At 39.7% G+C, this 23,671-nt stretch overlaps 1 protein-coding gene and 1 long non-coding RNA gene across 3 annotated transcripts in view; one reads left to right on the top strand and one right to left on the bottom strand.

Moving 5' to 3' along the window:
• Positions 1 to 16,608, bottom strand: part of CAPZA2 (capping actin protein of muscle Z-line subunit alpha 2) — a 30,630-nt gene extending 14,022 nt beyond the window's left edge. The window contains exons 1-2 of the mRNA XM_055712093.1: positions 16,502 to 16,608; positions 1,621 to 1,684 (exon numbers count right to left, since the gene is read on the bottom strand). Coding sequence (XP_055568068.1) covers positions 1,621 to 1,684; positions 16,502 to 16,540 — 103 coding nt within the window. The 5' untranslated portion in view covers positions 16,541 to 16,608. The remainder of the gene's footprint in view (positions 1 to 1,620; positions 1,685 to 16,501) is intronic.
• Positions 16,609 to 16,692: 84 nt separating this feature from the next.
• On the top strand, positions 16,693 to 23,219 carry LOC114016551 (uncharacterized). 2 transcript variants are annotated; one of them, XR_003561044.2, is made up of 3 exons: positions 16,693 to 16,928; positions 17,408 to 17,513; positions 17,600 to 23,219. It is a non-coding gene; the product is annotated as an uncharacterized LOC114016551 (long non-coding RNA). The 2 variants fall into 2 exon arrangements; XR_008732616.1 differs by having other exon boundaries at positions 17,192 to 17,513.
• The last annotated feature ends 452 nt before the right edge of the window (positions 23,220 to 23,671 follow it).

Genomic DNA, 23,671 nt, shown 5'->3' with positions numbered 1-23,671 from the left:
ACTACCAAATCCCTCACTCTATACTGATGGTAGTGGTTACTGTATTTTGACTACACTAGTACGGTATGTGTTGTGCTTACTGGTTTTTAAGCCTTACCATTTTTGCTCTCATTCCTTGATGACACAACAGTCAGAGCACAATATAACACAATACCATTTCTTCTACCATCACACAAGAAACATACAAATAACATCAATAGTCAGAATGACTTAATATTTACTATGCAGTAAATTTTGATGTTACTTACTAGCTTATTATTTACTAGGCACTATTTTACTAACAAATCAATGCACTGATCATTAACTAACTGATCATTAGTCTTGCTATTACATTCCAGATTGTACCTTGGTAGTCTTTAGAAGAGTTGAAAATGTATTTGAAGTATTCTTTCTTTAAGAACAACAACAAACTCAAACCAAAACACCAAACAACTGAACACCCCAAACAAAAAAATCAAAACAACTCCACAAACTCAGAAAACCCCACGGCAAAGAGAATCATAATTTGCAGAATTGGAATTTAAAGCGTTCTCTCTTTTTTCAAAAAGTCAGTCTGAATCTCATTGAACACTGGTCACACACCATGAAATGTTTTGTTATGTGTTTTCAAACATGTAGTATCCTCTTGTTATTGAGGAGGTAGCTGAAACTATGAACTAGCTTAATAAAGTTTATAGCAGTACTGCTATAAAAAATTGTATTAACCTTCAGGGAGCTGGGTTAACGAGCTGCTCGCTACCTGCTCATTGCAAAAATGCAGGACAAGCTAAGTTTAAATAATAATCAGCTGGTCAGTTTAACTGAAGAACAAGGTACTTTAAAAACACTACATTCTTCAGCAAATTCAAGTGCTCTCCAATCTGACATTGACTAAAAGTTTAGTATACTAAACTTACTTATTTATGTAAATAGCATCAGAGATATTTGCAAGCTACAGAACATATGCCTTCTTATATGATACGTATGCCCATGCATCTTGATGCAAGACAAACACAAAATTTTCAAAGAAAAACAACATCTTAGGCAACGTTCAGGCAACAACAGTTGAGAGAAGCTAATTTCAATTTTCCTTTCAGTTCACCAGTACACTTGGTAAAGTGAAGTGTGCCAAAAATTTAAGGGTTAAAATAGTTTGGGTTAAATGGTTAAGGGTTAAAAACATTTGGAGAAGATTAATATTCTTTCCATAACTGGCATCAGGCAGTAGTCCTTTGTATATGCAAGGTTAAGTATTTGTAATGATACTCCTTCAAAAAAAAAAAAAAAAAAGACGACCATTTTAATTTCAGCTGGTTTAGTGTAATTTCTCTTGAAAAATGTAATTGTCTCTTAAAGACCAGGAAAAAAAAAGTACATGTGCCTTCTAAACAAAACCCCTAGCAACTGTTAATTCATGACTGATTAAAACCAGAAAGCAAGCTCATTTTCACATCACAAAGTGGTACTTTCCTCCTCTTGCATTTAAACTCCAAGCTGTTATTAAGCCAGGCTACAAAAAAGCTATTCTTACGGGAAGTGAACTGCTAAAATATAAGCTACATGAAACTCAGGAGAGTAACTGGCAATACCATTTTGGACATAGATGCTTTAGAAGAAAGGACAGAGCAGACAGATACTCACCATTGAACACCTCATTGAATTCCCCAGGAGGAGCATGAATTATGAATTTTGCTGCTATACGCACCTGAAACACAAAAACAATTATGTGGTTGTATAAACTTGTATTCATTCCTATTCAAATCAATGACGCATTGTATAACTTTAATACCCAGACATGAAATTGCACAACTCCCACTCTTGTGTATATTTGTTCACATTAAACTACTCTTTGTTTGAAACACAGAATATAAAGTTCCACTTTTTCAGACAGAATAGAAGAGATTGTGTGTGATGCAAGCAGACAGAGAAATGGAGTCACTCATGTTTTGTATTACTGGCAAAAAGGAAAAGATTGATATAAAAAATAAGATCAATAATATTATATTCACAATTAGTTCAGCTTTCAGTCCATGGATGCCTGGGAATCAACACACATTCCAAGAAAGCCAAAACCCATGACAAAGATACTTTTGCACTACAAAGCTTCTCCTCTAATTTTACTACACATCCTATGGTTCTAAACTTTACAAAAGGCCCATAGTCAGACAGCAATAGATAAATTACACAAGCTTAAAAACACTTGCGTAGACACTAGAACACGTAATTTCACCTGCACCTACCTGTAAGGCCTCTTAGTACCACAGTATCAGCAGATAAAGTTTAAAAAACACTGAGAACTTCAATGCAAGTCCTTGAGCAATTGCCTCCAGCCACAACTTCTTGCAGCCAAGACGCAGCATAAGCCAGCACTCCCACTAAAAGTACATGCATGGGCCCTGGCCTTCTCCCTTCTTGTGCTTGCCCAAGCACTTGTACAACTGCACCGTGAGCAAAATTAGAAAGGTTATCTTTCTTTTTTATTCAGACTGGTTCCCTGAACTGGTTCACTGCACAGCTGCAGACACATTTGCTTGCAAAAGGCACATAAAAATGCTTTTTTTTTTTCATGTGAAGCAACCTGAACACTTTTCAACTATTACTTTACTTGCAGAACATCACTCAGCAGACTCGCTTTCATTCATTCTTCCTTCTTGCTTAAACTGTTAAGGGAATCCATTATAAAAATAAATAACTTAATGAAATCTTGGTTTCCTAACTTAACCTGACAAAAGTTCTTATCCTTCACACTTTACAGTCATTTAAGCTCATGAGACATTCAAAGCTCTCTTGCATCCTTCATATGACATCACTATTCAAATACAGGATATTACCTAAATTATAGTTCCCATTTCTAACACCTTCAGTTATGTTTCTATGGACTAAAGAGCTGGGAGATTCAGTGCCTGCACTTTGGGCCTCCTGTCTGAAAGGAAGTCGTTTGAGAAGCACATACAACATTAAAAATACCTAAAAATAACAAAATAATGCTTTACGTTTACACATGTATAGGTATTTGAAACTACAGAACTGTCTGAGCATGCTGACCTGTAAATAGCTTTTTTTACAGTCATAGGTAGCAATACAGCCAGTGCTTGGGCCCCAGGTTCTTGACAGGGCCCAATTTTCAAAGACTGGTCTCTAGAAGAGGTGGTTCAAGCTTAGAGTACCCTGAGAGAGCGCTTAGCTGCCTGATTAGCAGGTGTTCAAACCCCAGTGAGATCCCGAATGAGTAGTCCAGGCAACTTTCTGCTCACAGTGAGCACATTGCCACTCAGAGACAGCTAATAGAAAGGCTGTCAGTTCCCAACTTTCTAAACCGAATGCTACACTTGAATTGCAGACAGCCCTTATCTGCTGCCTCAAATACCTGAACCAGACCTCCTCTTTCCATGTAAACATAATTTTGCATTATAATGAGATAAATGCCACCGGGTTTGCTCTTCTCAAAAGAGACACACAGAGGCAAAAGCATCTTCTTTTGTGGCAGCTTATTAAAGCACTTGCCCAGATTAAGAAGAAAGCATGACTTGGATTTTCTCTTTTGACCCACAGGAATGTAAACTCATCTGCATTAGCTAGATCACCCCAGCCACCAATCTGCACACTTTTCCAGAGTGAGGACATACTCCATACCTCTCCTGCTGAAGTCAGGGCACTCTGTACACAGCTCAACACTCAATCCACTGAAATCCGAAGAACATGAAATATAGCTAACCTACAGTACTATTAAAGCACTTGTGAAGGAGAAGGAGAAGAAATGCTCCAAGGCTCTATTACCAGGACATTTTATCAAGTGACTGATTAACAGTCTCTGGGATCAGACTGGAATTTAGGCCTCACACTTAAGAGCAGGTATTTAGTATCAGGCTGACTCCCAGCTCAAAGTCAGATGAAGGGACAGTTTCTTGGTTCCTTGACCAAGATGTGAGCAGGACTGCTAACCCCTGCCAAGGCTGGGTTAGCTCTGGGCACATGAAGAAACAAGACTTAGAGACATTCTGAGTTCTGAAACAAAAGGAACAAAAGGTCCATCAGTTTCAGGCTGAGCAGAAGTTAAATGAGCAAAATTAAGCAAAACTTGAGTGCCCCAACTGCACTCTGAATAACTATGTGCTTTAAACTGATAATATCGGTAAAGTGAGATATTAAGTCTGTACTAAAACTGGAATACCACCTCATTTTCAGCTGTTTTCATAATGTAAAACTGGTTTTGTTTCTTTTTTCGCTAATCAGTAAGCACTATTCTTATCAGCCAGATTAGCTACAGTATGAGTAATATCCATTCAGAAGTATTCAATAACAACAGATGCTTCCTCAGAACGACCTAACCTAAATGTTACTTTTAATGAACATTTTACCAGTAAATTTGATTCCGCAATGATAATTTTTTCAGTGTGATAATCTGTTATAGATGCCACTTTTTATAGGACAGATAACCACAATCACCCAACTTTGTAATGAACATCTCATCAGCATTTTGCTAACTTGCCTTTGTGAAGCCCATTTAAAACTATTCCACATTTCTTCAGCAGTTAAACCAAATTATCTGTGGATATGAGTTTCTGAAAAAGCCGTATTTCTCCAACTCATATATACATGAAGCCCATATAAAAGAATGAAATCCAGCAGTCTCACTCACACTGACAGGCACTTAGGACTTTTTTTATTGCCACTGAGTTTTTGCAAAAATAAATGTTCTAAAAGAGACTTCTATTTTCCAAAAACAGGCTGATACCGAGGGATAAAGGAATACTTTCATGAGCCTCAATATGACGAAGATCTCCCCCTTTTGGCAGTAAAAAGCCACTGACTCAGCTACAATTTGAAGCACAATTTAAGAACAGTGACAGTCCATATAAAAGGTGATGTTTATGAAGAAAAAAAATAATTAAAAATACAAATACAGCAAGAGGCACATTACTTGTAATACAAAGTGACAGGCAAAAAAACCTCAGCTGCAGTATAGTTTGGTTGAGATAGGAAGTTGTTTTTGCTGAAAACTGTTAGGAAAACAATCAGATGCATTATAGTTGAAAACAATGCTAGTTATTCAATACACTAAGACTTAAAAATTATTAGAAATTATTCAAAATACAAACATCATAATATTTTTAAAGTCTAAATGCCAAAGCCTTTTTCATTCAAGAGAACAGCACCCTCACACACAGTCTAAGAATCTTACATATGTAACAGCAAGTAACAAAAAATTAAGATTACAGTTGAACGTTCCTCTAGAAAACCCAAAAACCAAGACTGAGGAAACACCTCGTTTCTCCACTTACTATTCCAGTTACTCCCAAAATACCAACTAAAGTTTAAGAGAGTGTTTTATTAATATAGTTTCCAAGATTTGATTTACTGACACTGTTTTCAGTGAAATGCTTGCAGAGCGGCTTGCAAGCAACTGAACTTCAGAGTTCACTAATCTAGAACATCTGATCACCAATGGTTCACAAAGAAATAGGTCTTGCTATGTAAGGAATTGCACATTTACTATATTAAAATCCCTGATTGCACAAATAAATCTAAGTACTTTCTCATGAAATATGACTTTGAGCAGGTTTAAGAATTAAATTGAACAAATCCTACAGAAGCTGAGAGGAAGATTAACAAAACAAAACTTCTGAAACATTGAGAAGGGAAGCATTCCCCACTGTATGTGTTCTCTTTATCTAATTTTCACATTTTCATAGTCCTGCTTAAATGGAAGTCTGATATCAGTAGGTAAGAGCTAGTGAGATTTTCTTTCTCAATTCAAGTGAAGTCAAACGCTACTCATCACAACAGTTACAAGCTTTTTGATTTTTATAAATTACACTATTTCAATTAAGGTAAAAATTCAAACTGAGAGGCTCAGCAAAAGAGAAGAAAAGGACAGGTTTGTTGTATGTGATGGATATGAGGCATAATAATGCCTAATTCTTCATTCTGTTCGAGATTAAAACAATTGCTCTATCAACAAATGCCTACACTCAGTTACTAAAGTATTTGCAGTTTTTGGATTACACAAGCACAGAGGTAGCAATGTACAGAACGGTGTCAATTCTACTAAGTGCCTTGTTCTCATACTTCTGCCTTTATTTTACAATCTAATTTCTCTCAAGGCATGACACCCATCAGATACACAGAGAAATCCTACTTCTTCACCTTTTCTAGTCTGAGACATTCTGAAGTTCTGTTTTATTTTAAATAAGCTATATTTCAATGCCTCCAAACCACTCTTCCTGCTCCTGGCACATCGGAACTGACACTGGTTGAAAAAGCCTGACCTTCTGCACTGTATGTGCCTATATATGGTCAGCAATATGTATGTACTCACAGCAGTCAGCTCTGCTAAGATATGCTCATTCCTGATAACCAGCTAGGGTACACCTCACAATAACACTCAAGGTAGCTTGTGTGTCGTCGTTGTCGTCCCCCCTTCCCCTTTTTAACTTAACTGAAATACAACTGTGTTTGCCAGGCACCCTGACAGCTCACTCCTTCAATCAACCGCCAAACTGTGCAGAAAAAAACATGCTGGTAACCAAGATGCTGTGAAACCACATACTTTGCCCTTGCTCTTTCCTACACATCACTTCAAATTCAGCTGTGAACTCCTCGCAGTTGGGAGACCCACCCTTCCTCTACATTCAAAACAGGTTAAAGTTTCTGCTTCAGAGCAATAAAAATGAAATAGTGAGGTAGATACTAAAAGCCCTTTCTATTTAAAAACTGCATGAAAATTTGGGGGTGTGGGGTAACAGAAGACCTCTACAATACTTTGTTGCTAATCGCAGGAGAAGAAAGAGCTTCCAGAAGTTACTTTTATCAGTGATAACTTAAAGTGTACACCAGGCACAAAGCATTGTATATCATGCATTTATATTCTGAATTCTTGCGAGCACCCTCACTTCCTCATAAAACAAATCTACTCACAGGAACCTATGTCTGGTAAAAAAATAGATAAAAAAAAAAAAGATAGACACTTGGGAGAAGGGAGCTCTTTGGTTCTACTCTAGGAACAGTAAAGAGTCCAGAGAGCCCTATTCCCACAGTCATGCCTTCTGCTGTAGTTCTTGTGGGTACAGGAAGCCTTTCTGCAGGCAGCTAAAGCAGACGGCTTTGCCTTGACCCACTGAACTCTATTTACAGGTAGCTACAGGCATTTCTCACAATTAGCCTGTAGTTACTGAAATACTAACACAGTTAAGCTGATTTGAACTAGTTAAGTTCCAATTCTCTCAAGACCCTGTGATTCACATTCACAACAACATGCAACCATTCAGGGATCTTGCTTGTACTACCTGGACTGACACTGGACAAAAGACTTGTCTAGTTTTATTGAGTTACGAGTTTGATTCAAACTTGTGTTTTGAGTTCAGCTGAGCCATTGTTTTTCAGTATGCAGCTTTACTTTCCAATGAACAAAAGTGTTCCAACATCTTATATCAGTCACAGTTAATTTTACATTGACACATGTAGCACATCAAGGTTCAATCATCTGCAAGATACAATGCCTGATGCTCTGTCAGTACTGCAAACATCAACATAGTTTTTGAGTCTGCAAACCCTTCAATGTTTAAAAACCAAAAAAAAAATAAGGTAACTGGCTTCTCCTTTAGACAGGAAGATACTTGGTATTCCTGGCTCCAATTGCTCTTTAAATTCTTAGGTTTGATACTTCCCAGAATGTTACATCAGGAATTACAATACAGCTTCAAAAATAAAATAAAAACAAGCCGACAGTGTTTCCTAAGTGGCATAACCTGATCTAATATCATGCTGCTATTGCTACGAGTAATCTCCCCATCTCCTCCCAAACAAGCCCTGTGATCCATTTTTACAAATTCCTTTCTATCATCAGTGCTCATCTATTTATGTAAGCATCCAGAGAAGCAAACTGATCTAGCTGAAGAACAGCTTTAGAAGGTGGCAAGAACTTAGCAACCAATTCACTTACCAAGAGAGCTTTAAATAATTATTGCTTCTAGCTGCTACCAGTTTAGTAAGGTAAATAAGCCTTCAAATGGCTGGACAAGCACTGAAAAACGTGTGTGAGAAAGGGATTACCCCATGTCAGCAGAAAACTGTCTTCTCAGCATCTCATGAAACCTCATCCATACCCATGGATATAATTTCAAATAGTGAAGAAGCATCCTGAAATATGTAGAATCCCACACAAACGTGGAGCAAAGGCAGTGACTCTGGCAGAGGGAATGAATACGAAAAGCAGTGTTGCAACTGCTTTCCTACCAAGTTCAATTGAAAAACGCACTGTAGTATTCAATTCACTTCTGCTTCTGGGAGAGCTGAGGAAGAAAACACTGCAAAAATGTGGTTCTGTGGCACAGGAAAGGAGGGGCACATTCCATGCCTATGGCTTTGACTGAACAGACATTTCCTTCACAGTAATGCCTGAAGCTGCACTGCGTCTGTAGAACACGTGCTATCCGCAATTATTTTTAATACACAGTATTTAAGAGTATGTAACAGCAGCAGCACTTAACAGTGGTGCAAAAGGTAAATCTTACATAGCGTGAGATATTCTAGCTGCATTCTTTCTACCTAAAGCAGCAACTTGGATAATGAGGCTTATTTTCACAAAAATAGCCATTTTGAAAGGTGCTGACTGTTTCACTGTAGGGTCTTTCAGCAGCAGTGTAAATATTATAAAAGTCTCCAACTTAATATCAACTTTACACACCACATCATATTAAGATGAAGGATTAAAAAATAAACCCAAACCAGGACTTCTGAAAGTCTTTTTATCAGGTACAGATAGCAAAGAGGAAGATGAAAGCAATGTGTGTTACTTGGGTCATACACAGGTCCAGCTAGAAAAAAAATTGAGAAGGTAAGTCTCTCCCCCATGCCATTTTGCAGTTACTTTTATTACTCATGACTATATCTAATTGAATACTTTCTAATGTCATGCACTTCCTATATTTTAATTTAGAAACATATTAAAAGAACTGTACTGGTCTCAAATTAGTGAAACAATTATGCTTCGTAGACATCAAAGGATCAAGATCAACCTGAAACTTCAGCTTCAGCTATCACCATCAATTACTAAAAGCTCTGAACTGAAAAAAAAAATTTGCTTACAATTATAATACAGACAGTAGAATACATTATATTATTTCCCCCCCATATCTATATTTCTCTGAAAACCTGTATCTTCTCAGTAGTTGGCTGGAAAACAAATAAATCTAGAAAACCACACACATGCAAAAACGATTCTAAAATTAACAATAGCACTGCGTGCTCCTAATTTATCATACAGAACATTCTTCCCTACAGCATCTTTACTGCAAGTTTTTATCTTTAACATAGTAGTGCTTTTTCCAGGTATGTACATGTGAGCTCATAATATGACCAACCGGGGGGGGGGGAAAAATTAAGAACATCTCAGGTTCACAAGTTGGGCAAAAGTTGCTTTCAGTAACTTCCAAAGGGGCTTCTGAGAAAATTAAAAAAAGCAAAGGAAAAAAAACCACCCATGTGAGATGGAGGGGGAAAAAAAAAAAAAAAAAAAAGAGAGGATGAGGGAAAAAAAAATTTAGAGGATTAATGGGAGATGTGTCTAATAAAGTCGCATTAAGTTCCACTCTCAGGAGACTACACATTGGGTGCTTTAAAATAGCAGCATCTCTAACCAAATTCTTTGGTACTTCCTATTTCATTGTGGGTTGAAACCCCAACATATGTAATCAATCCAAGAAACAAAATATGGTTTTGAAAAGCATGCTGCTAGAGGCTAGCACTTCCTTTCTGAAATAGAAATCTCATACCTTTTGACAACGGTCTAACGTAGTCGTTGGTGTGATGTAAATTTGAGTAAATCTTAGCCATAAAACCTTTAGAAGCTGAGCCATTGCATACTTTGCTTATGGATAAGATAGACAACAAATAATAAGCATTAAAATTTTTTTCAGAATTTCCTTGCAGAAGTCATTAATTGAAAACTGAACTAGTAATAAAATTTAACATTTAGTGAAAAGCGAAAGCATTAACTTCCGTTTGAGAAGTAAAAGCTTTAAGAAATGTACAAGACTTTTAAAAACCAATAGCATTACCTCCCACATACAGAATCAGGATGTTCTGTTAGCCCAACAAATGTGCTCCACAGTTACAGCAATGAGACCTCTCTCTCTCTCAGCAATCTTTAGAGTGGCACCTACTATAACCTAAGCAGCACCTGGTTCACATTTGCAAAGCATTCTTCCACCACAAAGCCTAAATTTTTAAAGTGACTCTTCCTACTACTCCAAGATCATTTTTTTACAATCAGATACTCCAAGGACATCAAGCCTGGATTCAACAGCAGCAGGGAGAGAAAAGGAACAATATCAGAGTTTGCTCTATAAAAAATGCCTTTATTAGAAGTCATAGAAAAAGGTGTGACCTTAACTGTACTTCTCCTTCTCCCAATTCCAATGTCTTAAAATTCTATCTCAAAGTTACCTGTTAGTTTGAAAGTTTTAATGCCTTCTGTCAAGTTAAGAAAGTATTTGAAATATTTTACATTTCAGAAGCTTTTTACTTAAGGGTAAAAAAAAAAGTAATTCCCATATGCTGAAAAATCTGCTTTCATTTCTGCATGAGTAGTTCAAACTCCTTTACACTCTTTCAGAAACTGGAAGTGAATATTGTACAGCACTGCCCAAGAAGAATAAATTGATTAGCTAAATAATGCAGCTACAATTCTTAGCCTGTTCCTCTTTGACTGCCAAAATTGAAATCAACCAAAGATGGTATCTCACAGCAGAACTGTGTAGGTTGATGACTGTGCTGGCAGGCAATAGGACCTTACCTGTTATATAACAAATTATTGTCTCTGGCTTCATTATCGGATTTGCCAATAATTTGTTCTATTACTCTTCTCTATTGCTGGTTCAATTTGTTTCTCTCATCTAATTCAGCTGTGAGGTTCCTGGGTAGCAACCTTCCACTAGAGTTCTGCGAGCACAAAGGCAGCAACAACAGGGCTTTCGATGGTCCTGAGGTGCCACTGCATTACGTGACACAGTAAAAGTCATAATCCACACAGAGTACCTAATTTTTTCAAACTACTAATAACAAAAGAATATATGAACTGCAGTTTTAGAAATCATTGATCTTATATTTAGAATAACAGGCTTCATTTGTATTAATCTTCAAGCTTCAGATAATTACTTTTAATTTGTCAAGAACACAGACAATTTTGCTTTGCATAGTAACTTTCTATGGAGGTGCACAGGGAAGAGAGAAACAGCATTGGACACAAATTGAAACAAATATTAGGAAAAATTTCTGACCCATGGGCGCAGTCAAACATTGCAACATGTCACCCAGAAAGCCTGTGCAGTCTCCCTCCTTGGATACCCAAAACTCAAGACAGCAAGTCCCTAAGCAACCTGATCTACATTGGCCTGCTTTGACGGAGCAGCATTCGAGTTACCTCCAGAAACTTCTTCCAGCATGTATGACTGCACAAATAAATGAAGTTATTATTTGCAGTTATATATACAGTATATGATCACTCTTTTAGACAGTGTTGAACACTTCTGTAATTTCCCAAAGCAATTAAAATTTCAGTTCTGTCCTTCAATCTCAAGGGTATTAAAAAAAAATAATTTCTAACCCAAGACAACACACTGCAATATCTCAGAATGTACATAAAAATCTTAATCTTGGAAGGACTGCCATATTCAGAATTACATGTCAGTCTGAGAAACACTCCCAACTTCCTCATTCTTATTAAATAATTTCCTCAAAATATTATTGAAGCGTAACCGTTGAGTTTACCTTTGTAAAAACAATTCCTTCCAGACAACTTCTGCTAGGTTTCACTTGTGGAAAAACATTAACTTTCACAGCTTTGATAATACAGTAAATTAAACAGAAGATGCTTAAAGAGTAACTGACTTATTTCACATTTAAGTATTAAAGGTTTTTCAACCTTTCACAGGAACCTGCTACAGCATTTCCAGTTCCATTCAGAATTTAAATGGAAACAAAAATCAGAGAGCTCACAAGGTCTTCCTGCTATACACACTAGCAAAGCTGCGCTTTCAAACATAAAACAAAGCATACATTGATGAACTACAAAGAACATCAAGGACACTTGCAAAACTATACCTTAAGTTTACCTTACCAATTACAGTGCAATTATACCCTGAAAAAGCTATTCAAAACTTGCTTCTACTCCAACACCTTCCACTTCTAATTGTCTACGGTATCCAAGTGTCATTCAGGGCAATTCTAGAAGTCAGAATTTAAGATCCTTCCAAAATGAACGATTTAGAGCAGATCTTGCTTTAATACATGTAAAGATTTAAAAAAAAATGACTTTTTTTGTCAGAAAATTCTGCTTATTGCTAATGTATTATGTTTAAATATGAAGTTGCATACGAGAGAACACATTTTACTGGCATAGATTTTTCATCTCAAAGACTAAAGAAACAAGTTTTCCTTAAACAATCTGACAAAACTATGCTGCATAAGACATCCACCTTCATTACTTAGACTTGCAGGTTTTGACACCTAATTTGAGAAGTTACAAAGTTACCCAATGCACTAGAAAATGCCTGGAAGCAGTGCCAGCTCATTTTCACAAATGGAACTACTTCCTCATCAGAAGAGTTTTGCTCTAGTTAGAGCAAGCTGACTTACTGTCAAATCTCACCTTCCTGAGCAAGTGGAACTACTGAGACAACCTTACTGAAAGAGGTGTGGTTCCTTTTATTAAAATCATGTTTGACATTTCCTGTATTTATATGCTCAGAATTTTAAGGAATGCAAAAGCTAATTGTGCATTAAAAAACGAGATGTGTTATCCTTTCCTATGAGGATTCTTTGCTTTCCTCCCTGAAGGCATCCTGATTTTCTCAGGCTTTATCTTGATATTAACACAGCTATTTAACTCCTGTGCTTTGTACAGAACAGGATTCATATTAATGATATTAAAAAAATATCTACAACAAACACATCCCTTCAAGTCACCAAAGCCAGACTGCAGAACGCTAGTTTTATGATTTAGATAGTTTTAGTCTTGTTTTGCACTTGCACTGTTTGTTAATGAATATTTACATTAGTAAATGCAATTTTTACAGTAACATTTTACCTTCCATTAATCATTGCCTATATTCATGTTGATAAACTGTAGCTTTTATATTCACACTAATATGCTCATTATAAAACGTTTCACATATGCTTATTAGTCTGACAGCCACCAGTAGGAAAACAATTTCTACAGAAACTACCATAAAATTAGAAGTACAAAAAAGGGTTACTAGACTTTAATAAAACTACTTCAAATATGCTGGATAAATAAATAGGTTTTGCATTCAGAACTTGTTAAGTGAGGATGCATTATCCATAGGAAGGGTACAAAAGCAATGACTTCCCATTGCTATCTCTCTTAAGAGTTCAAGGCTTCAAGATTTCCACCTCTCAGACCATATTTTTATTTATAGACTGAAGCAAACATAAGCTTATGTTATTCCACCTATCTAAAAGCTTCTGAACTTTCAGTGACCTTCATGAATAAAGCAACTGCAAAACAGTGTGTCTCAACAGAAGCTGGTCTTAGCACTGGAAAATCCCTTGTACTGGATGTGAAAGTAACTTTCACCGGCAACGGCCCAACTTCAGACCTGTGGATGTACACAAATCTTATGCACCATATTTAGTACAGAGCTCTCAGATTATGTTTTTTTCTTGAAAAAAACTTCTGCAAATTTATCCTCACACTTACTATCATCACTGAAAGATAAGCAAGGCTTCAAAAATCTCATGCTAAAACGTGAATCCAAGGAACACAACTGGGTTCAAAAAACCAGTTAAGAAATCATGTTCCTTCTGGTAACTGACTCTCCTCTTCCCTTGGTTTTAAAGCTTCTTTAACTGAACTGTGACTCTGTCTTGCCACTATTGCAATTCATGCCCTTTCTGTATTCTCAATTATGCTAAACACTGCAAGTTTTAAACCTGAATTACATTAGAGCTAAATGCAGCCATCTTAAACTGACTACTAGATAGCAACAGGGAAGTTTAAGTGCTAAAAATGGAATTGCTTACTGCCTTCACCACTCAAATCTACTGACTATACACAAAGATATGCACCAAAGACCTTTCAGAACTTGTATCACCACATTACTTGATCTCCTATGTACTTAGCTTTTACAGCATTATTAGGAGTCTGGTACAAAAAAGTGTGTTACTTTGTTCACCTTCTTCCCTCCTTGAATTTCAGCAGTTTCAACCAGTGTTCTACTTACATCTCTATTGACATTATCCAAAAAACTATATAGCTATACCATCATCATCTGCGTCAGCCTTCAGTACTATCAGTTCCATATCACAGGAAAAAAGTATATGAAGGAGCAACGTGATTTATTCCCCATGAAAATGAATGTTAGTGTCTCTGACTCCACTCCTACATTTATTTATAGTCTCAACTGGATGGGTGAGAAGGGTGTGCTTTTCAAATGCTATCCGGCAGACTTTTTTTTAGCTCAGTAAAACTGAACATCTGAGATAACATTTTTATTGTAAAGTGATAGCACAACTTAAATGTATCAGAATTAAAACCTTAAGGCATCACAAGATCTGCATGGCTATTTGCCTGCTTTTCCAAGAGTCTGCAGTGTTACCCATCTTTGCTTTATTAGCCAAGAAAATATACTGCCAGGCTTGGAAAATTCCACTCACATCGGACAATCAATTTTACATGGGACTAAAGCAGTTAAAAGAATCAATTTAAGTTTACAATGGCAGAGATTCTGTTCACTTATACTGAGCCAGGAAGAGTCTCTAGAACATCTGCACCCATTTGGGGAGAAAAGAAAAACTGGTATTAACAGACAGAAGAAAGTTTGGTGACTTCATTAGTCACAAAAGCCCAGGCAGCACGTCTCAGACCATACAGAGGCAAAATAAAACTGTCACTGTATCTTTTATTATTTGACTGGACAAGAGGCAATGGGCACAAAATGAAACACAGGAAGTGCCATCTGAGCATAAGGAAACACTTTTTTACTGGAAGGGTGACCAACCACTGGCACAGGTTGCCCAGGGAGGTTGTGGAGTCTCAATCCTTGGACATTTTCAAAAGCCACCTGCACGCAGTCCTGGGCAGCCTGCTCTAGATGACCCTGTATGAGTGGGGGCGGGTGGTGGTGGACAAAATGACCTCCAGAGGTCCAACCTCAATCATTCAGTGATGCCACGATAACTTGTAGTCTAAGTATTTTCAAGCATACCTTCTAGGAACAACGTACTGGATTAGTTACTTGTATTTTCTATAAGGGGCTAAAAGAATCATGGATTACCACATATACTTCTTGCCTATGTTATTACTTGTAGCAACAGAAAGGTGGCATTTAAACGTGAGTTGAGTAGAGGCAGGCACAGCCTGAAAGCCTCTTGGGGAAGAGAGAGAGAGATCCTGGCACTGTGAATCTCTTGGCTTATCAGTGCACCTGTAGTTCTGAAACGTGGCCCTGTTAACCCTGTTAACTTGTTAATCTGCCTTACTGTAACCAATCAGACATTTCAGACATCCTTCTTCTAACATCAAAGAAGTTTGAAACATCATTTATTGATGTGTCCCACATCTAAGTCATCTCACAGCTTCCACAGCCATGAAAACCTAAGTTTTTAAAGTTGAAAGTGAATACAACCACGCATTACATAAAGAGATGAGCAAGTGCACCATGCATACAAAACACCACACCCTAGCTCTGAAACAGGCAGCTGCCATGAAGCTGGATCCGAGAGAGGAAGACAAGGAGCACTGATAACTGAGGAGATACCCTGCTCCTCGTGAGATTTTTATAGGAAAATCTGTCTTAAATCTAAAAAGTTTCTAACTGCCATAAAGAGATCAGGCGTACATCTCGTTAACACAGACCCTCTGCTGCCTGACCTTACACCTCCCTAGTTACTGTCTCCTAATAGGAAGCAAACCAGCCTTCCTCACCCCCATGCTCCCCGCTCCTTTCCTAAACCTCCCGTACCGCATCTCCTCCCGGGGCCTGCGGAGGTGAAAGGGGAGGCGATGGCCGAGGCCGGCGCTGCTCCGGGGCCAGGGCCGCGGCGCATAGCCCCTCCGGGGGCGGGGGGGGGGCAGAGCCGGTGCTCCGGAGCCGCCGGCTGGCACGGACAGGGCGCCTCGGAAACGGGAAGTGGCGGGGGGGGAGGGGAGAGCCCTTCCGCGGCTCTTCTGCCTCTCGGCGCCGTCCCCGCTCACCGTACCCCCCGCCACGCCCCGGGCAGGGGCAGCAGCAGGGAGCCGACTAAGCGCCCACCGCCTCACCGGGCCCCGCGCCCCGCCTCCCGCCGGGCCCGCACCGTACAAGGAGCGGCGAGAGATGCGGCGGGGCCGGGCCGCGCCGACCCTCCTCCCGCCCCCCCGACTGACAGGCCCGGGCGCGGAGCGACGGTAAAAATACGAACCACAGGGCGAGAGGTGAGCTCGCCCCACGGCCTCCCGGTTCAGAGGGCCGGCGGACGAAAGGGCGAGCCGGCTGAGCGCAGCACCCCCACCCACCCCTACCTTCTCCTCATCGGACAGCTGCTCCTCCAGGTCCGCCATCTTCCCGTCTGGCTCCGGCCGCCGCCCCCGACCCCTCCCTCCGAGGCAGGAAGGGCGGGGCCCCCGCGCGCTGGGAGGTGCCGCCCCCACGCATGCGCACGGCGGGGCCCGGCAGGCGCGGGGGGGGGGGGGGCGGCGGCGGGCAATGGCGGGTGGTCGCTGGCCGGCTTCCCGCCCGTGTTGGTGACCGTGTCCGTGGGGCGGTCCCTGTCGCGGTGCTCGCTCGGAGGGAAGCGGAGGCCTCAGCCGGCGGCAGGGGGTCGCGGCAGAGGGAGTCGCGAGGAGCAGGGCGGCAGGGCCTGCTGCGCCCCACAGGGCACCTCGGACATGAGCAGCAGGGGTTCCTGCCCATCCCCCTGTGACTAGCTAAAGGCGTCATTTCAGTCAGGTCACTGGAGATTTGGGCAGACGGGACTGGGAGTTGCCGGGTTTCGGGCATCTCGGGGCAGCGGCCGCGGCCGCCGGGGTGGGGGCTGCCGTGCGCCCGGCCGGAGGGGTCTGGGGAGCGCGGTTTGGGGCCGGCCATGAGGCTGAGGAGAGGGGTCGTGTGACGTGGTTTGTGCTGTGGAAGGCTGGGCGTGGAAAAGGAACGTGGTGGTTCGGAGGAAATGGGAGAATAAATAAATAAGAAAGGGGTTTTTTTGCCACAAGAGTAAGAAAATGTGAAGAATGTGTGCCAGGGGCATGGTGCTGCAGCTAGACCGAGGGGCATTTGAGATGGCGGCTTGCAAGGGTTGCCTGGAAGAAGACATAATAGAAGTTTTAAGGAAAACGGTAACAGAGGAAAGGTGGCATTTCTGTCGCTCAAAAAACTATGTGGGTTTGAGGCCGGTGAAATTTTGTAAATTCTGTATCCTCTTACAACAGTGACCCAGGGGCAGATGCCCAGGGAGTGGTGATGGAACGAGGCAGCATGTGTTGGCATTTCTTGGGAATGCTTCCTTGCTTCCAGCAAGCCGTGGCGCAGAAGATGGTAATCCTTCTCAGTGGCTTCATCCTAATGAGGATTATTGAACTTCAAGGGTCAGGTAGACAGTGGGATGTTCTGTTTTGTTCCAGGGAAAATGGATAAGCAGGAGAAGCTGCTTTGATAAAGATCTGTTCCGGCAACAGTAAGGCAGTTGCAGACAGCATTCTGTAGGTGAAAAACTTCAGAGGACTGAAAAGGAAACCAAAAGAGGACTCGGATGACCTTTTTGAGAAAATCTTCGTGTTCCTTGGTCGAAAATAGAAAGGACATGGGAAACACTGGTGTTAGCCAAGTAGACTGGGTTTTATGGAACACTGGGATAAAGTCTGAATAAAATTGGAAGTCTGTAGGCTTCATCTCATTAATATGTGCGCCAATTTCCTGGACGATACAAGAGCAAGGGCAGTTGAGAGAACAACAAAAATAAAAAAAGGACAACTCTAAAGCATTATGAAGTAAATCCAAATGCTACATTCTTTGTAAGAGGTACATCTTTCAGTTTACTGCATATTAATGATAGGAAACTCAAATATGTAAGATAATTTGGAGCTTGAGAAAGATACATATATATGGTATAACGAAGTTAGTGGGTTGATTCTTTTGTGATGTTGAAATTGATGGTTAGACATTGTTCTTCAGGATGGAAAAGGTAGAAAGGCTCCTGTATTATGCCAGTGTCCATTAGCTGTTTCAAAGTCAGAGAACTTTCAGAAGAATAAAAACTTAATTATTTATAAATTAAATTTCTAATTCATTACATATGGTCTGCCATGGACTACCTGATCTTGCTAGAGAATAAGTTGAACTTCTTAACAGTCTGTTCCTAAAGTCTGGGAAGAATAAAGTTATTATTGTTACTTCAAACTTAAGGAAATATGGTGGAGTAATTATATGTCCAGTAATAACTCTCTGGTGACATTTAAAAACCACATTTTCTTAATGTCGATCATAGTGTACTTCACCCCAGTTGTGATGGACAAGGAAAAGCTGATCGTTGACTGGAAAATCACAGGTTTCAAGATACATCTGAGTCATCTTGGTGGGATGAATGTAGCCAGCTTCTAGTCAAAGGATCTTGTTATGCTCTAGAGTTTATCCACATCTGTCTTTCTTGCATGAGTATGTGCACAGGAAGATTAGTGCTGCCACGTGTACTATGGCAAATTTTTCAAGGCTATAATTCTAGATGCCCTAATAGGACTGTTGCATGTAAATAAGGGAAGGTGATACTGGATAAGAAGTCGTTACTGTCAAGTGGATATGTGGAAATTACAATGGCACCAAAAATGAATATATGAACAAAGGATGGAAATGGAAAAAGTCAAAATAAGGAAAGTACAAGTTAGACAACATGACCTATTCAAGAATGTTGAAAAGAGTTTTAAAATACCTGTAGCCATGGAGGGTAAAGATAATGGACAATAGTTTATTCATGTCAGGAAGAAAATAAAGGACAACCAAACCTAACGTTTGATAAGGCCATTGCTAGATGCAGAGTGGTGAAGTGTAGAGCTGAAAAGGTACATTTAAAGGATGTTTGGTTTTGGAACATCTCACATATATTGTTTGGATTCAGTAATGAAAGGTAATGGTCTGTAGCAGGGGAAGGCATTGCACAACATTTGGTTTCATGCAACAGGACTTTATAACTTCCACCCAGGAGTCTTAAGAGTAGCTGAGGAGGTCTGTGAAATGCTTCTGTTAATTTTTAACATGGGATTTGCCAGCTAGGGGTTGTTGCCAAGGATGTTGCTTTATGTAATATATATTAAGAGTATAGTTCAAAAATTTAGATCTTACCAAATAAATATGAATAGTTTTCTCATGAGTTAATGTATCTATCTATTGGATCTACCATGTTTATACCAGTTTTTTTCTTGAAGTTTGGTGAAGTTATCGTGATGAAGTTGATGATTCAGAGGAGGTCTGTGTAGTCATTGTAGATGCTAATGGGAGCCTTCTGTGTAAAGACCCCTGGCAGGTGCTTTACTGTGACCTTAGGACTTAATGGGAAATGAATAATAACACAGAAATAAGTACCGTTCTTGCCTTGTGACTCAGTGTTTTGGAGTGTTTGTGTGTCTTTTCAGGAAGAATATTGAAATTTCAGAGGGAATTTAAAGATGGCCTAAAAATCATCCTGAAGATGCAGAACATGTTTTAGGATGTGAGTGTTAAGGATGTCAAGATTAAGTAGTGACTTAGGTAATAGCAGTGATACCTGAGTTAGTTTGGAATTTATATGCATCTTATCTGAAGTCATACATCTTTACTTGCTGTTTTAAATTGAATACAGTCAATTTCCAGCCAGTAAATCTTCTCATGCTATAAAATTCACCCATAGTAGTGATCTTCTTCATGTGCCTGTGTCTCTACACCATTGATCAAAGGTTAATTTGCACTACAATCACATACAGAACAACAAAACATCCTTCTATTAACTAGCCAGCTAGCTCATGTCTTAGTAGATATCTAGTCCTGCTACATGAATCTCACTGTGGGCTAGCAGACCTGTTTGATGAGCAGTGTGTGGTTTACTGATGCAATGAGGGAAAAATGAATTGGAAAAAAAAGGCAGCTATTGAGTTCTATTTCATCTAATTGGAAGCAATAGAGCTACCAGTCAAGCATCTTGCTATTTTGTTGTACTGCTTCTGTCATTTCTTTCTGTATTGACTGTGTAGGGCCAGACCCCTGGCCCTTGAGTGGCACTGGGAGGAAAAGGCCAGCAGTCCTTCCTGCATGGTCTCCCTGCAGGGCGGTCAAATTGGCTTGAGAGAAGTGCAGTTCCTGTGCTAAAGCCCCCCCTGAACAAGGAGGCAATGGGATGTAGGAGTTAGCACAGCACACTTCCTCTGTCCTTCTGCACTGGCCCCAAAGACTGTAAACAACGCAGGAAAAAAATAATTTACGTTTGCATTTTTCATATTCAAGGCAGGCAATTGACATTTGACCTATCGCATCTATTCAGAGGCCAAATGGATGAGAGGTTTATTTGGTGCCGACTTGTTTAATCTGGAGGATGTACTGCGCTCTGTTTCCTAGGACAAAGGTGGACTCTGGCCAAGCTCTGAGCCCCACTCAGGTGGTGCTGCTGGCAGTGGGACAGGAGGAGTGCTCAGAAAGGTGTGGCGGGCTGTGTCCCTGCTGCCTGCTCCTGTTTGTGGGAACCATCTCCCTGCATCCCTGCCTGTTGGTATATATCCTCACATTTCTGCAGGTTGGTGGGAGGCATACTCCAGTTGCTGAGATTCCCAGATACATGTCGGATCTTAGGGCCTTGGGAATTATCTGCCAGTTTATGTCCGTATTTTGGGGGAGCTGGTGTTTGCAAAGCTCGCAGTTTGCTCTTTGGCCCTTATAGAACCTTAGCAGCAAAAGCAAGTAAGTTTGGTTTAGAGAAGTTTAATGTTAAATCCTTACAACAGTGTTGGAAGGAAAGCTGTGACAGGAAGAAAACTAATAAAGTGCAACTGTAGAGCAAACCTGAGACTGAGCTTCCTTCTTAGATAACACTTAGGATCTTCTGGGCCACAACAGACATTCAAGAGAATGATTCAGTAGCCCTTCACCTACTGTGGAGGTCCCATTTAGGGTCATAGAACAGCCCAGGTTGGAAGGGACCTTGAAAGATCCTTTTCTCCAACCTTTTGTGGCAAAGGAAGCATAGGTGAGATTATCTAGCGCCCTGTCCAATTGCATCTTGAAAACCTCCAGTGATGGGACTCTAGCACTTTCATGGGGAGTTGGTTTCAGTTATTATTGTCACTGTAAAAAATGTCTTGTCTTATATCAAGATTTTTTTTAATACTTTAGCATTTACTGTCTTTTTGTTTCTTTGCTCATCAAGTTCATGGTCTTGCTTACTGTGGCATTTTTAAGATTGTCATAATATTCTCTATGCTTGACAACCATAATATTTTTACAAGCTTTATTACACTTGCATCATATTCTATGTTTTTCATAGAGACTATGTATGTCATAACTACTTAGACATAATTACAACTCAATATGTAGAGTGGATTTATTTGATCAGTTTTAGGTCACATTTACCCCAGAAGCTCCTTTTAGGTTCCTCTTAGGATTGCATTCAGATCTTATCCAGGCTTGCTCTGTGACTTCCTACTCTTGTTTCTATTCTCAGCTTCTTTCTCCACCCCATCCCCTCCAAGAATAGTCAGCTACATGTTTTGCCTTATGTAATTTAAATTCAAAGTCTTACATTTGCCTTTCTTTGAACATGTACCTGTGTTTTAGGAATTAAATACCCATGTTGTTTCTTAGATTTATCTTAAAGTGCAGGCCAGTAGTTTACTTCACCGATGACAAGATTTAGTTCTCCCATCAACTGAGGTGCTTCAAAGCAGATCTGCTTTTTGAAGAACTAACAGTGGGATTATTTATTTGTGATACAGAATTTTTATTTAGGGATGGGAGTGTGCAAAAGTAGGGTGAAAAAGAGCAAGTGTTGAGCATTTTAGAGGAAGGAAACCAAAGGAAGGAAATACACCTAAGTCTTGTTGGCTGCCACTCCTGCTGCAGCAGATGTAAGGCGGTTGCAGATCTTTGAAGGCAACAGGCAATAGTGCAATAGCATCTGCAAAGACAACGAGAAGATGGTAAAGATGAAGTGCTGCATACCAAAACATCTCCTTTTGGTTCTAGTCAGTCCCAAGCTATCCTTTGAAAGGAGCAATGCTTATGTAATCCAAATTATGTATAGATTTTCAGAGGTGCCAAAAAAAATTCATGTTCTACTGATTCCGAAGCCTATAATCTTTATGCATGGTGTATGTGTCTGTAGGTTTCTCCTAACATGTTTGTTAAATCTGCTGTTTTGATGTTAACTATTTTAAAGCCACAGCGTTAGCTTTCAAAATGTCTCTACCTGCTGAATTCTTTTCTTCGCCTGCCCTTTGACTTCTTGAGTGTATTGTTTGATAAAGTTGTCAGACTTGCAAAAGTGCTTCATCCAAAAGTCTCTGATGCAAGAATCCTGGTTTCCTTCTGAAATGTAAAATGAAGTGCTGTCAAGCAAAGTGACTGCTTATAAAACATCTTTCATTACAGAATATCTTAATGCTAATTTATTTCATTCTGATGCAATGTGAAGAAAAACAGCATAGTAAAAGTGCATTCTAAAAGTATTCTTGAAGGTAGCAGTGCATGATGGATTGCCAGGACTGAGCAATTTTAGGGGTTTAAATTATAGCACCAGAGTATTCAGGAAAACAGGACAACTAGAAAAGTCTTGTCTAACGTTTTTTACTGTGTCTGTGGAAAAGCTGCTAACCTAAACGTAAGTGTGCTACAGCGATAAATATTTTATTAATAAATATATCATAGCCATGTGCTGTGACAATGCTTAGTAAAGGAGAGTATTAGTATGTCTATTTTACAGGCTGTTTTTCAAAGATAAATAAATTAGCTGTAGAGAGTACAGCTAGAGGGTTTCATTTATGTAATGCAAAGGGTTCAAACAATAATCAGGGACTGCAAAATCTGAGCAATCCAATCTGCTTGGTTTATCAGCAAAAAGCTTAAAGGTTTGCGAGTACTTATTGGGAGATCAGAAAGTTATTAATAGGATGTTTTGACGTATTGGGATATTACAGGATTGATGGCCAGAAGGTAAAACAGGACAAATTCAGGCTAAAACCCCCCATAGTATTAATAAATAAACTTTGTATCAATTGTCAGAGTAGTTGACTGCTGGAACAATTTAACCAAGGCAACATTGGCACTAGTAATTTTAGACTGTTTTTCTAAAAGATATATTCTGGAGTTCAGCAAGGACTTACGGAGTGTTGTGGCCTGTGTTGCAGAGAAGGTAGCAAGGAAGATCCTGAAGCAATCCTCTCTCACATCGTGTGGCATGACTCTCTGAGCCCTTTTCCTGTTCAGCAGATGATGGAAAGAGAGTCAAGTGAGAATGGAAGTGGCTCCGTGGAAAAGCTGAAGAAGAGAGAGTATAGTTGGAGCGTAATGAACTGGATCCTGCGAGGACGGTGTACAGAAGGGGATCTGGCTTTTAAAGGGGAGCAAAGAAAAAGTACCAGGGAAATTGCTGAGGTTAGAGTGGGTATTGATGAAACAGGGGAGACGAAGACCAGGGTCAAGCAGAAGGTCTGTAAAAAGGTTTAGCAGAGTATTTGAAATGG

This window comes from Falco cherrug, chromosome 5 (assembly GCF_023634085.1).
Source record: "Falco cherrug isolate bFalChe1 chromosome 5, bFalChe1.pri, whole genome shotgun sequence".
Classification (NCBI taxonomy): domain Eukaryota; kingdom Metazoa; phylum Chordata; class Aves; order Falconiformes; family Falconidae; genus Falco; species Falco cherrug.
This window is presented reverse-complemented; position numbering and strand designations above follow the sequence as displayed.